At 41.2% G+C, this 17,659-nt stretch overlaps 1 protein-coding gene across 1 annotated transcript in view; it reads right to left on the bottom strand.

Annotated features, from left to right (window-relative positions):
• The window catches only part of FBLN5 (fibulin 5), a 66,980-nt gene that overhangs the window by 8,938 nt on the left and 40,383 nt on the right, over window positions 1–17,659 (bottom strand). Inside the window, exons 6-8 of the mRNA XM_081951216.1 lie at window positions 10,598–10,714; window positions 7,777–7,896; window positions 4,136–4,255 (exon numbers count right to left, since the gene is read on the bottom strand). Of these exons, the coding sequence (XP_081807342.1) occupies window positions 4,136–4,255; window positions 7,777–7,896; window positions 10,598–10,714 (357 nt within the window). The remainder of the gene's footprint in view (window positions 1–4,135; window positions 4,256–7,776; window positions 7,897–10,597; window positions 10,715–17,659) is intronic.

The following is a 17,659-nucleotide window of genomic DNA, read 5'->3' as shown; positions in this document are numbered from 1 at the left end:
ATGTTTCCATTATGCATAATATTGAAGAATGAAGCTTTCTGATGTGTGAGAACAATAACTGAACAATGATCAGTACAGCAGATTTTATAATAGCAGAGGATAGGAAGAAGAATAAAAAAAATGCTTTCTCTGAGTTTGTTAGGAAGTAAGGCAGAAGATCAGCACTTAACTGCATTTGTTTGTGTAGAAAGTGGAAGCTGGACCTGGCCAGATGCAAGGCATTGCAAGACGAGGCAAGGTGAGATGGGCAGAGGAGCCTGGAAGAGCCAACAACCTGAACACTGCTAGCTAATTGATGCAAAGATAGTTTGTCTCCACAGTGCACCAAGGATAGGTGTGCAAGCGCCGAATGGAATGAATTAGCAATCTAGGCTGTCAGGACTGCATTGCATCTAGTATATGTAGACTTCCCTGACATTGTGTGCCACACGCTAAATAAATAAATAAAACAATCTCTTAAATAATGAGTAATCAGAGGGATAAAGAGATAATATAGACCTTTATTTTTTATCTACCACCTGTTGCTCATCTGTGATCTGTAGGTCATGTGCCATTGGATTTGGATCTCCAGTACAAAAGGCACTGAATGAACACACTTTTACTTTTGATTTTGAGATTTCTAACGAGGTTCCTTAACATTGGTTACAAAAAAACCCCACATAACTTCTTTCACTTCTGATAATTTTTCAGAGTAGTACATTTAAAACAAAATCATCACTCTTGTCTTTAACAAACTAAAACAAAAATCCTTTTTTTTCTTGCTAATTGCCATTGGCAGGCATTGGGAACTAATAATTGAAATATCTTTAAAGGTAAAAGTTCCCCCGCACATATGTGCCAGTCATTTCCGGCTCTAGGGGCGGTGCTCGTCTCTGTTTCTAAGCCGAAGAGCCAGCGCTGTCCGAAGATGTTTCCGTGATCATGTGGCTGGCATGAATAAACACCCAAGGTGCACGGAACACTGTTACCTTCCCACCAAAGTGGTCCCTATTTTTCTACTTGCATTTTTTACATGCTTTTGAATTGCTAGGTTGGCAAAAGCTAGAACAAGTAATGGGAGCGGCGCTAGGGATTCGAACTGCTGAACTGCAAACATTCTGATTGACAAGCTTAGCATCTTAGCCACTGAGCCACCGTGTCCCTGAAATATGTTTAGTGGCTTTTATAGCCAAAGTAGATCTAGGATCATCCTATTTCACAATGTTCATCTGTGCAGGATAACACAGAAATATGTCACTGGAAGAATGAAACTTTAAAGAGGTTTAATGAAATGAAATCTTAAGAAACCCAAGTGGACCTTGATTGCTCTTGGGGAAAACTATAGCATAATTTGTGAAATATCTGGGTAATCTCATCTACTGCACAGTCTTGAAATATATTTTCCAGTTTGTAAGCTAGTATATTTTTGACAAAAGGAATTAACTTTTGGCTGATTATTATATGTTGGAATGCACCAAATGGGATGGATATAGTCATAATTATTACATGTACTGTAGAAACTGACAAGGCCAATCTTATATGTAGAAATAATAAGCATAACACAAACCACTTTGAAATCTCTACAAACTGTACTAAGTTTTTAATTGTATGGGCTTTTTGTCACAGTTTCTAGGAAGATATTTGAAAAGTTTTGAAGGCATCACTTGAACATGATTTTATTATAAAGAGAAGAATTTAGGAGAGAAGACTATCAAGCATCAATAAAGGATCCCTGCTTTTGTAATTTGATCACTAATGAGTAAATGGTATAATTCATTATGCCTCCTCTTATGTTTGGGGCCTCTTTCAACCAGTCTGTCAATATAACCAGTTGAGTTTATGGAGACTTGCAGTAGTTAACCTCTAATGGCTGGTTGATCTTTGTGAGGTGAGCTCACTCGGATTCATTCCATATTATTGCATATTATGAATGTGAGTTCATAATATAGTACTACGGTAAGTAAGGATAGGCTTTGTGATGGTTTTTCTCACCTAAATTTTATTGTCTGTGTCGATCTCAGATGTACTTTGGAAAAGCCAAAACAATTATCCTAGGGGACTTTACGATTCGTGTTGGGGGCTGCCGTAATTATTCAATGAGTGATTAAAATGCTTTCTTCTCTGCCTCCTTTGCATCTGCAAACAGCAAGCCAATATTGCTGTTCCACACATTGCTAAGGATCTTCTCCATCAATATTTTGAGGGAGGGAGCTGGAATAGGTTGTGAGCAATTAATAATATTCTTTGCAGGTAAGTTAACTAGCTCTGCCTATCTTGGATATCTTATTTTATTTAGTTAGTTAGTTAGTTTGCCACTCATGTACAAGATAATAGGAATAAGAATAAACATGAATAAGAACACAAGAAACAAGTACAAATAAATGGGAACAGTAGGACAGGGACGTTAGGCACACTGGTGCACTTATGCACGCCTCTACTTACCATTTAGGATTGGGGTGAGGTCAACAGTAGACAGTTTAAGGTCAAAGTTATGGGGGTTTGAGGATGGTTTGAGGATCTTAGGAAAAATCATGCAGATATAACTTTGGCAGATGTGTACGTTTATATATTTGTTTATTTTTCCAGTTTGTAGGGGTAAATAGGGAGCATGGAGAGGTGAGGGCAATTACCTGTTGGTCTTTTCCCTTTCTAGATGGGTTTCATCATAACTTAAGAACTTATCTGTTTACCCAAGCCCTCTATTGGTTTCTGTATTTTCTTTTTTATTACATGCCCTAATTACTGTTGTTATTATTTTTTATTGATTTGTTTTTGGTGTTTTAATCATTTCAGAGTTTTGGTGTTTCTATTGTAATTTCCCTCTCTTTTTAGCATAATCTTTTGATAATTTCTTCAAGTTTTTAAATGAAAAGAAGTATAGAAATGCAGCAAATAATTATATTAAAAATAAGCATTTAGTACATATTGGTTTCATTAAAATGTTATTTATATCTCATTTTTCATTTAGGAACTCAAAGCAGCATGCATCGCACTTCCCCTATGTTTTTCCATAATATTTAATTTTTTATTTAATTTATCAAATTTCTACACCATCTCTTGTAATAATAAATCCTGTGAAGTAGATTTGGCTGAGAGAGGGTGACTGGCCTCATAATCTTGATAAGCACACTACATCTTTCAAGTTACACTAAAACCTGGGTTTACCCATTCCTAGCCCAACACTTTAATTACTATACAAGACTGGCTCTCATTTAATATTATCAGAGGTCAGGAGAGTCCACATGCTATGGTTAAAAAAAAAGATCAAGATGATGGTCACCATGGTTTGATCAAAGCCTGTACATAAAAAAAACAAAAACAGATAGAACTTTGATTATGCCATGATAGCTGACATCTTGACCTTTTAACCATAGCCTGCAGATATCCCTGATAGAAACTGAGTTTTCACTACAAGTCTTATACTATCCTTTCTCAGTTTGGATATAAATGTATGAACAATTGGTTGTCTGTAAATCTACTTATTTGTGTTGCATTAGCTACGCGAATTGCATTGCTTTTTGGAGGAAGAAAGGCAACAAGCTTAAGGATCTTGGCCTCTTCCTAAATACGAAGTAGAAAATTTATGAACTACTGGTATGGTATACCCACATGAAGGCTATGTACCAAATAATCTTATATGTATACCCAGCTTAAACTCAGCAAACAAACAAAAATGGGTAAGGAAACTACTGAAAAGGAAATTGTGTTATAAAAGCTTAGTAAGTCAATCAACAGTTCTTTTGAAATGTGCTCCCTGGATGCACAAAGAAAAGTTTTGCAGCAACAAAATACTTGCAGAATGTTTAAAAAATCCTCTGCTAGTAAATAAGAATGCAATTGGTATAGAATCAGTTTTCTCCATAAAAGCCTTCCCTATTGCAAAATATGATGCAATATACAATATGTGTAGAAAAGTATTAGGTAACCTTTAGCTGCTCTGGAAAATGGTTAGCCAGAAAATCCATTAACATTTCTCATTTAGTTATGCTTCAGTGGTATTGTGTAATAGCTTTCAATTCTATTTTTTTGTAATGAAATTTGCAAATTCTGATTCCCTTATGCATTACTATTATTTCTACTATTTCCAAAAGAGTAAGTACTGACTTATTTGCCCTCTAATTATATTTAAAAGACAAAGTGTATGGAATAGTCTTACCCTGACATCGAGTGTCCTCAACAAGAACGTAGCCAGATGGGCAGAAGCAGTAGTAACTCCCTGGCTGATTAACACATTCATGCTGGCAGAGAAATTCTGAGAAGCTGCATTCATCCATATCTACAAATATAAGAATATGAAAAAAAAAGTTTGTTCATTTTTGATAGAAATGCTATTACTTGTTATCTAAAATTGCTATTAGTTAATAGGGATTAAAGCTCCTGAAAAATTGTTGTAAGTGTTAGATTGGATAATGGACACACAGGTTTAACGGTAACAACAGCTCTTTATTTAAGTACAACAGTGAGAACAATCCAACGAAGGTTGAGTCTGACAGCAGCCCTTTTATAGGGAGCTGTCAGACCCTTCGACCAATAGGATTAAACCTCTGTTCCCGCTGGAACAGAGGACCTTGGTGGAAACCACTGTAGTTAGGCCAAGTATCTAACAGTAAGGATGCTTCATAACTGCTTGGATTGGGGTCAGGCTCATAGAAAACGACAATGTACCATGTAATCTTAGATAAGCCTGCAAGAAGAAATAACTTTCCATGTTCTATCAGTCTTGATTGTGCATTTGTCCACATCATATTCCTCATTATAAAGTATAGTATAATTTCCTAAAATACTAATTTTAATCTTCCTAATTATTTTTCTCTTTTCTGCTTACAGAATTCATTTAGAAATAAATTCACAATCTGTTCAAATTTTGTCTATTCATATCTTGTATTTGCGATTCACACGTTTTCTAAAACTCTCTCTCCTGGAAGAGGGATTCTGTTTTGTATAAATTATTCTGTAAAACAGGCTTCCATAACTTGGTACCTTCCTAATGTGCCCATGCTAACTGGCAATTCTTGCAACTTAATTTTCAGCAAATCTGGAGTATAAGCACATTGGAAAAGTCACAAAAATCTTGTGAACATAAATAATTCAATGTCATTTCTGCAAAGGGCTACTCAAGTAAAGAATTTCGCAATGTTGTGATGATTATGCAATCTTCACAAAGTTTGATGGAATCCAGATGCAATTTGTGTTACTTAAAACATTTAGGGAAAAGAGGCCAAAATATTTTAATGCATAAATCAAGTGGGAAAAAGACAATAGTTTAATTCACTAATATCTTTTGACAATAATAGGGGAGAGGAAATTAAGACAGTCAATTGCATTTTTTTTTCATTTTTGGGCTCCTGGAATTAAATCTGACTAGCATAAATTTATTTTCTAGTAATAAAGAAAGAAAGCTCTTCAGCCTGAAGATGCCATACCTAAAACCATTGTTGACAGCCTAATTCAATTCTCTTGTGGACCATAAACAACCATACTGATATAGATTTTGTTTTACTTTCCACTCTAAGTTTGAGAAAGTATGGCATTTATATGTGCCAATTCCTAAATTTATGAATGAAAATGGGGTGAAGGCAAAGACATTTAAGAGTGCTAAATAAAAGAACATTGTTTTAAACCTTTGAGCAAGTTCTACATTATTTTTTTAAATAAAAATTACTGAGAGCATTGAGATTTGACACATAAATATAGTAATCCTTGGACTGTATAACTAATGAAACCAGATTCTGGAAAAAGGAATATAAATGATATATTTATATTTATTATTTGCCCCAATAAGAAAATAAGCAGCTCTATCCTAGAGTGATGTGTCAAAAATAAGTGTTTAGAATGAGGTGTGCTAATTCTTGATCCAGTGCAACATCATGGGGAAAATGCTAATATAGGAAGATGAAGAAAAGTCAAATGTCCTTCTGTAGGTCTGGATCTTGAAGTGGTTTAAAATAACTTTCTACACATGTTCTGGTATCTTCCAGGAGGCAAAAGTAACAGTTACTTATATTAAATTGGAAAAAAGAGAATTTCTGCCTCGATACTCATTTTTTGCATTGCTTGAGTAGACATTTTCATTTAAACAAGCACAGTGGATAGGATATCATTTTCATACTAAACCAAATGCTTCGTGTGAACCCTCCCCCCAAAACCCCATAATTTTCCAAATATAATTATATAATTTTTGCTGCTATTGTGGGCTCGAATTAATTGACTCAAGTAGTCATTTTTAGAAGCTTTTGTGTCTGATGCATTTCAGTTTCACTGCTGAAAACCAATCTGTAACTGAGAAAGTTTGTGCAACAAAATACACACAGCTATAACCCTGAGGCATAAGATTAATGTGTTTACTGTGGCATAGAGTTTCATGAATTGGAATCCACTTCATCAGTTATGCAAAGTGTTATCTGATTCCCCAAACTGGGGATGAACATGAAGTCAGAAATATGAAATACAAATAATAATTGAGTATGAAAATTCAAAAATATTATTAGGTTATACCAACCAGGGAAGAAGATTATTGGAGGTGCATCTCTCTTTGTGCGTATAAATTTTTCTCATTCCTCCTTACCCCCCCCCCCACTAGAGAGATAGAGTTAATAAATCAATATGCTGATATAAAGGAGAGGTCCAGTTCTGGATGGCCCTGATGGATGGGTGGCTTTGCATGCCACAGATCCAAGGTCAGTGTTGTTTGTTTGTGCTTTGTTCCCAGACAAATGGTCAGAGTGTCCTGTTTATATGGAGGAATTGTTTAGTGCTAATCACCAACAGATACACTACAAATTGTATTTTTATGTATACACAATTCTTCAGTTGATGGGGACTTCAGACCAGTGGTGGGATTCAAAAAAATTTCTACCGGTTCTGTGGACATGACTTGGTGGGCATGGCATGGCTTGGTGGGCATGGCTTAATGGGCATGGCAGGAAAAGGATACTATAAAATCTCCATTCCCATCCTACTCCAGGGGAAGGTTACTGCAAAATCCCCAGTCAGCTGGGACTTGGGAGGCAAAGAATAGCTGAGGGTGGAGCCAGTCAGAGGTGGTATTTACTGGTTCTCCAAACTACTCAAAATTTCTGCTACCGGTTCTCCAGAACTGGTCAGAACCTGCTGAATACCACCTCTGCTTCAGACCGATTATAATTTTATCTTTAGAACTGAAATATTTTTAGAACAAAATAAAATTATGTTTAGAACTGAAGAACAAATATGCTCTTTGTATATGTTTACAGTTAATTTGTATGTGTCTTCAAATCAATCTAAACTTCTGGTAACCACAGTATATAGCTAAGTCCTTTCAGTTTTCTTGACAATGTTCTTCCAAAGTGATTCGCCAATGCCTTCTTCTTAGGGCTAAGAGAAAATGACTGGCCCAAGGTCACTCAGCTAGATTAGAATTCATAACTTTCCAATTTCAAGCCAGTGCCTTTAACCACTACATCAAATTGCCCCACTATTATTAGATGCATATATATTTTCCATTTGATTCAATTCTCAATTGAAAATTTCTTTCAGAATACATTCTTCTCCAAAGTTTGATTTCCTTTTTCTAACATTAGATTTACTGTACTGTGGAATTATTTGAAATGATTGAACAGTGAATATATGCCCATGATCAAGTTACTAATTGTTTCCTAATTATTGCAAGAATATTCCCAATATTATAAGAATATGTTTTCTTATTTATGTCACAGTTTCAGAATTCCTACCTTCAATGTTAAATAAACATGTTTATTCCCCTCCAAAAAAGGTTTATTACCTCCCAAGTCAAGATGCGCCACAATAATTTCTACTTACCAGTACAGCTGATGCCATCGGTCTCCAACTCATAGCCAGGATCACAACGACAAAGGAATGAGCCATAGGTGTTCATACAGTTTTGTACACATGGGTGGCTACTTGTACATTCATTCACATCTGTGGATAGTCAGTTCTTAGAAAATTAATGATCTTTCTCAAGCTTTAATTAATATTTACAGCTTTGAAAAAATATCTACAATGAATACTGCAATCCAAACGTACTCTTAGATGTTTAAAATAATAATATAATTACTTCCCACCCTCAAAAATTCTAAAACTAGGATTCATCTTTATTTCTGTTTGGTTCTGTTCCAAAGTAATTATGCATAGTACTCCAATCTTCATACAGGAGATCTGAATTTGTGGTTCTTATCTGCTATTAGTCCACAGATGAGTATCTGCAGCAATGTAGCAAATGTTGACCCCATTGATTGGCCTTTCAAATCATCTGTTGATTAGCCAAATGTAACCAACTTTAATCAAAAGTAACCAACTTTTGATAAAGATTTGTGTGTGTATGTGTATATAAATCTACGAATATAGATGTGTGTGTGTGTGTGTGTGTGTGTGTGTGTGTTGTATTTGTGCTGATAAATAAATAAAGGGAGACTAGTATAGATCTATTTCAAGCTATTTAGCTCTCATCAGCTAGCCATACCCTTACTGGGATTCGAACCTGGGCTATATTACATATTAGGCAGATGTATTAGCCACTAAGCCACAGGCTCTCCTCCTTATCAGCTGAGCCAGGGAAATAGGTATGTATTCGTGTTACAACCCCTGGCATGCCCAAATATGGGAGGGAACTCACTATTCCCCCTTTCTGTCTATCGGCTCATTGGTGGAGACCATCCAGGCAAAAAACCATATTTTTAATGATATGGTTAAAAATATTAAAACATTAAAAATATGGTTTTCTACCTGGATGGTCTCCTCCAGTGAGCCGATAGACAGAAAAAGGGAGTAGTGAGTTCCCTCCCATATTTGGGCATGCCAGGGGTTGTAACACGAATACATACCTATTTCCCTGGCTCAGCTGATAAGGAGGAGAGCCTGTGGCTTAGTGACCAATACATCTACCTAATATGTAATACAGCCCAGGTTCGAATCCCAGTAAGGGTATGGCTAAATAGCTTGAAATAGATCTATACTAGTCTCCCTTTATTTATTTATCAGCACAAATACAACACAAATATAAAAAGGCAACATTAAAAATATGGTTTTCTGCCTGGATGGTCTTCTGCAGTGAGGCGATAGACAGAAAGGGGGAGTAGTGAGTTCCCTCCCATATTTGGGCATACCAGGGGTTGTAATACACATACATACATACATACATACATACATACATACATACATACATACACACACACACACACACACACACACATATACATATATACATATATACAGCATATACAGCATATACAGCACATACAGCACATATGCACATACATACATACATACATACATATATATATATATATGTATGTCTTTGGTTGTTCAGGTTTTCTCCCGCGTAGAATTGGAAGTATCTTCATGACGTTTCGATGATTTTCACGGGTATAGGTATGCTGGTCTTGTTGTATTCAGGTCTTTTCCCATGTAAGATTGAGATTGTCTTGGCAATTGTCTCAGCGAGGTCTCACTCATCATCTTCAGGCTGGTGTTTTCAGCTTAAAGCCGAAACGTTGCCAAGACAATCTCAATCTTACATGGGAAAAGACCCAAATGCAACAAGGCCAGCGTACGTACACACACACACACACACACACACACACACACACACAGACACACACACAAATCATGGTTACAATCTGGCACATGTGTATCAGTTGTTTAATCTCTCTTCTTTAGAGATAGTGCTCCTTTTCTTTCTCTCATTTAGGGACAGATATTTCAAAAAGTCAGTTTAGGACAAACATAGATTGGGGTAAAATATTTTTTTCCCAATTTTCTCAACATTAACAATGTGAATGCCTAAACAACATTGGAAACTAATACAAGCATTGAAAAATGAATTAATACAAACACATTGTATTGCCCCAAGTACAATAAAGCATCCTTTAATGTGGTCTTAAGTACTATACATGCTATCAGAAGTTACTACTAAATAAGTACTAAATATGTAGTATTGGACCCAGGGGGAATGCAGGCCAATGAAAGAGCCATTTATGAGCAGAAATCCTGTAATCATAGGTGGGAAAGGAGAAGACTCACATATAATTCCTTCTGATTTCCATATATTTATTAGTTGCCATGGTTCATAACATTTATTACAGAGCCATTCAAAAGATTGTTCTATTTTTAAGCCAAATTCATTCCCCTGAAAAACTATTCTATGGCTCAAGACATAAAATGGAATTCTACCAATAAATATTCCCTTAGTGCTCATGACCGATGACCCACTTTTGAACTTGTTTAATAACCATTTTATATAAAGAATCCAATTTTTACTGGCGTAGAGAGCTTATTTTTTCTCAAAGGAAAAAGCAGACATAAAGAATAAATGTGGAATATGCAACTTCAGTATATAATTTAAAAAGTAGTAATAAATATACGTGTTGGAGTGGCTTTCTGTGCCCATTAAACATTAGTCATATCATCCCTAGGCCTTTCCAGCCTGTAAGTGTGCATATATACCTAAAGATCGGAGTTTAATGCATTTAATATTATATACATAATGTTATGTGAGTACCAATAGAGGAGAATATTTGTAGCTCAGGGTTGAAATGAGGGGCTTTCTGAACTTGGTAGAATGTTATATGAATGTTGACATGAATTCCTGCTTTTTCTCCCTCTTCCCTCCTCTACACAATACCTTGACACGATCTCCCATCTTCATTTAGCACAAATCCTGGGTTGCAGGTACAGGAATAGGACCCAGGTACATTGGCACATAGCTGCTGACAGTATCCATAGCGACATTCATCTATGTCTAGTAAAAGAATTGAATTAGAAGTGAAACCATTTGCCACATTGGAAAAAAATTAGAAGCCAATATCTCTTAACAGTATTTATTAACAGACCTTAAATAATATGGTGTAATCAATAGTTATGTCTGTTGTTCCTGCTATCAGATTGCATGCACAATTTTATTTCATCACATATTACAATCTCCTTTCATTTAAAGTCTCGTTCAGCAGCTTACTACGGGCAAGTGGTATCGGCACCTTCTTTATAACTGCACACTATTTGCTTTTAGCCTAATTCAAGCCATGCAAGCAGAGATCAAACTGTTTGACATGTTCATCTGAAGCACAGATCATTTTGGGCCATACTTCAAATCCTCTGGCAGGAACTTTGACTGGCAATAAGAAAAAAAAGGAGGAGGAGCTTCCGGGGAATGGCAGCTGACTTCTGAGCTCCGAAAATGCTCCGGAGCTCTTTGACAAAGGAGGGGTTGCTGCCGGCCCTTTTTCCACCTTTTGGGCCGGGATTGAGCCTCAATGACCACCCTGGTTTTCTTTGAGACCTAACTTGGTCCGTCAGGATGGCGAATAGCCAGAGGGAGATTAAGAAAGCACTGGCTGACATGGAGATTGCAGTTGGAATTGGAGACCGATTATGGCGGCGGCCACCGGAGGGCAGCGCGAGGACGGAGAGAGGCCCGTGATGCAGGATGCCGACGGAAGGCCTTCGAGAGGCCTTCGAGAGGGCCGTAAGTCGGCTGGAACGGCGCCCAGACCAGGAGAGGAGGCAGGTTGAAGCCAGGACTAGCTGCTGGAAGCTGTGGAAGCTGTGCTGTGTGCTGGAACCAGGCAGAAAGGAGAAGAGGGGCAGAACAGGGCTTCTGCAGTAGGGGCAGAACAGGGCCTGTCCTGGAGACAGGCAGGAGCCCCCCCCACCTGGCAGACTAAGATCTATTGCCCCCCCCCCCTGGCAGACTAAGATCTACTGTCCTTTTGCAAACTACCTGCCATGGCTTGTGCCCAGGTGCCCCTGATGACTATAATCTGCCCGTTTAACATCTGGTATCCTGCTGACTTCCTGCTATTTATGACTTATGGCATTTCACCTGCCGGGCTACTCCTACTACCTCTCCCCCTCCCACCCTCGCCATCTGCTATTTTATAACAACTAGCTACTACAAACTATCTGCCCTCTTCCGCCCATAATGGACCGCACCCAGGCCTCCATCTATTTATTTACCATCCATCTTCCAACCGATCACCTGGCCAACATAAGATCTTCCCACCTAGTTGTGATCGTGGACATTTCTTTCCTCCCATTAGATCCTGGCTTATTGATTTTAACATCAACAGCACCCTGACTTTGTCATAGCTTTTTACCATTACGTATTCGAGGTCGGATTTGCTCCAGCTGCGGGAATCCCCCCTCTCGCAGGCATGGCCCTTTGCCCCCTCCGGGGCCCACCTTGATGACGGGTTTGTGAACCCAGAGAGGTGGAGGAAGCGCAAACTTAGGGGTTTTTTAATGAAATGTTTTTTATCCTTTTTAGGGGGCTCCAGGGTGGGGGGGCGGGGGCGGGTGGGTCAGATCAGGAGCGATGTGAGAGCTGGGCCTCCAGGTGTGGTTGTGAGCAGAAGGAGCGGAAGGGAGGAGGAGGGGGAGGATATCATTCCTATACAGGGCTCTTTAATTCCAACGGTCGCAGGGAGGGGCAGATACGAGGACAGATTAAGAACTTATAGTCGGTTGGGAGACCGTGGTTGCTGGTTACACCCGGTCGCTTGTACCAATCCCCGCGGTCTAGGTGGTCAAGAGTTACAGACCCAGGGCCTGAGGCTGTTGTTATGCAATGCGAGGTCCGTTGTTAACAAGGCCCCCCTCATTCACGATCTAATTTTAGAGGGGGAGCCGGACCTCGCGGGAATAACGGAGACCTGGTTGGGCCACGAGGGAGGTCTTCCCCTCATGGAAATGTGCCCACCAGGCTACCGAGCATTTCACCAGCCCCGGGCCCAGGGAAGGGGCGGTGGGGTGGCAGTAATTATTCGGGAGGACTTAGAGCCGAGGGAGTCTACTGCACCACAGACGTCCGGATGTGAATCCCTTGTTGTGAAATGGGGCCCTGGGAGACAGTTGGGCCTGCTGATAGTATACCTGGCTCCTCGCTATACATCAGCGGCCCTGCCTGAACTCCTCGAGCTGATCGCATCGGTGGCGGTTGAGACCCCCAAACTTTTAGTGATGGGGGATTTTAACCTGCCATCGATGGGAGAAGCATCAGAGGGGGTTCGGGAGTTCATGGCTTCCATGACAGCCATGGACCTGACTCAAATGATTCAGGGCCCGACACACGAGGGAGGACACACTCTGGACCTCGTTTTTGTCTCTGGCCAGTGGTTGAGTGATCTGGGAGGAGGGGACTTAACCATCACTCCCCTGTCATGGTCAGATCACTCACTCCTTCGTCTTGACTTCCCTGGTGCTACCTCCCGCTGCGGGGAGGCGGAACCGGAAAGCACTAGATGGTTCCGCCCCAGGCGCCTGATGGAACCAGATAGGTTCCAGACGGAGCTTGGGCCACCTCCTGTAACCTTGACCCGCCCCTGGGTAGAGGACCTGGTGGTCGCGTGGAATAATGCGACTACCGGGGCCTTGAACCGGGTGGCGCCTTTGCGGCCTCTCCGGCGGCAACGATCCACCCTGGCCCCTTGGTTTACCGAGGAGCTGGGGGTGATGAAATGCCGCAAGAGACGTCTAGAGAGTCGTTGGAGATCCTCTCGTTCCGAACTTGATCGAACACAGGCACGAGCCCATTTAAGGACGTACCTTGTGGCATTGAGAGTGGCCAAACGCCAATATTGTGCCACTCTCATTGCATCCGCAGAGAACCGCCCTGCCGCCCTGTTTCGGGTGTCCCGCTCCCTCTTGTTTCAGAGGCCGCGGGAGGGCCCTCTACAGGGCAGAGCAGAGGAATTTGGGAAATATCTGCAGGATAAAATCGCTCAAATCCGGAAGGATTGGGTCCCTGTTAGTGGTCCAATGGAGACGTCCGTGGCGAGTCTTGAGGAATCGACCTGGGAGGAGTTTGACTTGGTTGCCATCAAGGTTTGGACAGAATGCGTGGACGACTGCGACCCACCACATGTTTATTGGACCCGTGCCCCTCCTGGCTTGTACTGGCATCCTGGGAGGTTACAAGAGACTGGCTCCTGGACCTAGTGAACGCTTCGCTGAGCGAGGGGTCTCTCCCGGCCGCCTTGAAAGAGGCGGTGGTGAGACCCTTGCTCAAGAAGCCTTCCCTGGATCCTTTGGAGCTGGCCAATTATCGTCCTGTCTCCAACCTTCCCTTTTTGGCGAAGGTTGTAGAGAGTGTGGTGGCCTACCAGTTTCCACGGCATCTGGAGGAAAATGATTATCTAGACCTGCGCCAGTCCGGCTTCCGCCCCGGTCACAGCACGGAGACGGCCTTGGTCGCGTTGGTGGATGATCTCTGGAGGGCCAGAGATAGAGGTTGTTCCTCTATCCTGGTCCTATTAGACCTCTCGGCGGCTTTTGATACCATCGACCATGGTATCCTGCTGCGCCGGCTGGAGGGGTTGGGGGTCCGGGGCACCGTTTTGCGGTGGTTCGGCTCCTACCTTTCTGGCCGGACGCAGCGTGTGTTGGCAGGGGAGGAGAGGTCGACCCTACGCCCCCTTACTTGTGGGGTGCCACAGGGGTCGGTCCTCTCGCCACTCCTGTTCAACACATATATGAAGCCGCTGGGTGAGATCATCCATGGTTTCGGGGTGGGATACCATCTGTACGCTGATGATACTCAGCTGTACTTTTCCACCCCGAACCACCCCAACGAGGCCATCGAAGTGATGTCCCGGTGTGTGGAAGCCGTACGGATCTGGATGGATGACAACCGACTCAAACTCAACCCCTCCAAGACGGAGTGGCTGTGGGTACCGGCTCCCCGGTTCAGCCAATTAATTCTATCATTGGCCATCGGGGGCATTCAACTTGCCCCCGTGGAGCGGGTGCGCAATTTGGGCGTCCTCCTGGATGCCCGGCTGTCCATGGATGACCATGTGACAGCCGTGGCAAGGGGGGCGTTCCACCAGGTTCGTCTGGTGCGCCAATTGCGCCCCCTACTGGACCGGGACGCCTTACGCACAGTCACTCATGCGCTGGTGACGTCTCGCTTGGACTACTGTAACGCTCTCTACATGGGGCTTCCCTTGAAATGCACCCGGAGGCTACAGTTGGTCCAGAACGCAGCCGTGCGGGTAATTATGGGGAGTACTAGGTAATCCCATGTGACACCATTCCTGCGCGAGCTGCACTGGCTTCCTGTGGTCTATCGGGTGCGTTTCAAGGTTTTGATAACAATCTTTAAAGCGCTCCATGGCTCAGGACCTAGTTACTTGCGGGATCGTATTCTGCCCCATACATCCCTGCGACCAATCCGCTCGCACAGACAGGGCCTCCTCCAGGTGCCGTCCACCAGACAGTGTCGAGGGGCGGCGCCTAGGAGTAGAGCCTTCTCTGTGGCGGGCCCAGCCCTGTGGAATGACCTCCCCCCGGATATTAGGAATACCTCTGACCTCCGCTCCTTTCGTGTAAAGCTCAAGACCCACCTTTTTCAAGTTGCTGGCCTGGCTCAACTTTGATCCAACTATATCGCTCCTGACGGGTTTTTTATTTGGGGTATTTTAGTTGCATTCAATTTATTTAGGGGTTTTTAAATATTGTGTTTTTACTTGTTTTTATCTATCAGTTCACCTCCTCCTTGTATATGTCGTATATATGTCTTGGTATATGTTTTGTTATATGTATGTCGATATATTTATTTCCTATGTTTTGTTGTACGCCGCCCCGAGTCCTTCGGGAGAGGGTGCGGCTAAGAAATAAATATTTATTATTTATTATTTATTATTTATAAATACCTACTTGAGCTTTTGATAAGTATAACATAGCTGGGCTGAGATATGAAGGGCCTGATTGCATGATCTACTGATGAAGTCCAAAACTTTTTGCTTCCTGGGGGCAATGAAAATGGTGCTACTCTTCCATTTTTATGTACAGAGGTCAATTGATTGGCAGTTGAACCTTATTTCATGCCAGATGACACAATGACACAATTGAGGAACCAAATGGTAGACAGTTATTTTCATTCTGTTAAGTACTCCTGAGGAAAGGACCACTGAAATGCCTAAATAGACTTAAAGGTATGTAGGGGAAGGCATTTTTGATCATCTTCATGAACTGCCAGATTGTAGACAGAACGTTCTGGGAGTTATACTCTAATGTACTAGTAGAGGATAGCTGCTTTAGATAATTCAATCTACTCTGGTGAAGTTCATATAAAACAGTTCATTACGTGTTGTGCTAATTGAACATCTGTGGTTGGTAAAGCATGGCTTAGTTAAATATGCAAATTCAGGCAATTGTGCATTATTTAGCACAAATTTAATTCACAAATTCTTAATGGTCACAGATTGTTAAAATTGTGTTAAGATTGTTGGCAAATATTCACAATCAGGAAGAAAGGGATAACAGATGGATGGATGAAATTAATAGAGAAGTAATAGTAAGATGGGTGGCCAATAGATTTAATAATGAATAAGTAATAAATAAATAACCAATAGATTATTTGGCATAACAGCTAACAGGTTGATTGTTGTCCTTTTGGCGCACATATGTTTTTTTAAACATAGTTAATAACGTTGTTATCTGAGCTGAATGATAGTAAAAAAAAATTGAATTGTCACCTAGAGCAGAAATGCAGAAGTATTAGGCATATGATGAAGGCCATATGTGAAGTTCCAATTAAATTGATGTAATGCTCATGCCTATGCACAAGAATCTAGCCAACTAATAATTATCACTAATTTGGCACTAGATAAGGGTTAATGGAATTCAAAATGTGTTGGACTTAGTCTGCTTGTGCAACCTAGAAACTCTAAGCTTCTCTGTAATCCCCCCCCCCCACTCCCCAGGCTCTGCCATCTCTTCTCCTACATTGGTGACTAATAATACTAGTAACACCTAATGTTTGGTCAACGTTTGTTCTTCCAACTGTTAAAGGATGTACTTAGTCATCCAGATAGCCCAAGCAAAGATGAGCAAAGAACAAGAAAATGGTGATGCGGTACATAGAATATTGAAAGCCTGGATCCAAACACCTGAAAATAAAATTGGGAAGAGGAAGCCAATTGTAGCACTGTGCCTACTCCACTTGTACAAAATATATATAAATAATATGGTCAGTTTTAAAAAGCTGGAGAAACACAAATCCATAGCAGTTGATAACATACAGTATGTTATACATTCAGTTAAACATATATTATTTTACAGCCCAAGGCACCATACCTAAATATTTTAGACATCTTTTAAAGTACACCCTACTTCATGTCTCTTTTGAAGAATGGTTTGAAGATAGACTCATAGTAACCACAGAATAGTCAGCATGACAAAAAATGATGATGTTCTCCATATCTAGAGCACATTCTCACTATTCTAAAGCTGGAGCTCAAGAGTGACTCCTTATGTATGCTGAGCCCATAATGATTTGGAATAAATTCATAGTTATCACGAAACTATGAAAATCCAAGCAAATCCTGAACTCATCCCCTAGACCCGTGATGGCGAACCTATGGCATGCATGCTCAAAGTGGCATGAGAAGCCATGTCGCCAGGCAAGCGGCCTTGCCTGTTTGTCTTCTGGGTTTCTGGCAAGCCTGCATGTGCAATGATCAGCTATCCTTCACGCGTGTGGCAGTGCTGAAAACTGGTGTGCACATGCGCACCGGCGACCTGATTGTTGATGTGCACATGCACCAAAACCCAGACGTTTGGCTTTTCCAGAGCACAATCCCTTCATGCACAGGCCAGTGCCAAAAACCAGCCTATGCATGCACACCAGCCAACTGTTCGTTGGGTGCGCGTGTGAGCTAGAACCCAGAAGTTCTGCTTTTCCGGA

The sequence above is a fragment of the Natrix helvetica genome (genome assembly GCF_964273705.1).
Source record: "Natrix helvetica genome assembly, chromosome: 1".
Lineage (NCBI taxonomy): Eukaryota > Metazoa > Chordata > Lepidosauria > Squamata > Natricidae > Natrix > Natrix helvetica.
This window is presented reverse-complemented; position numbering and strand designations above follow the sequence as displayed.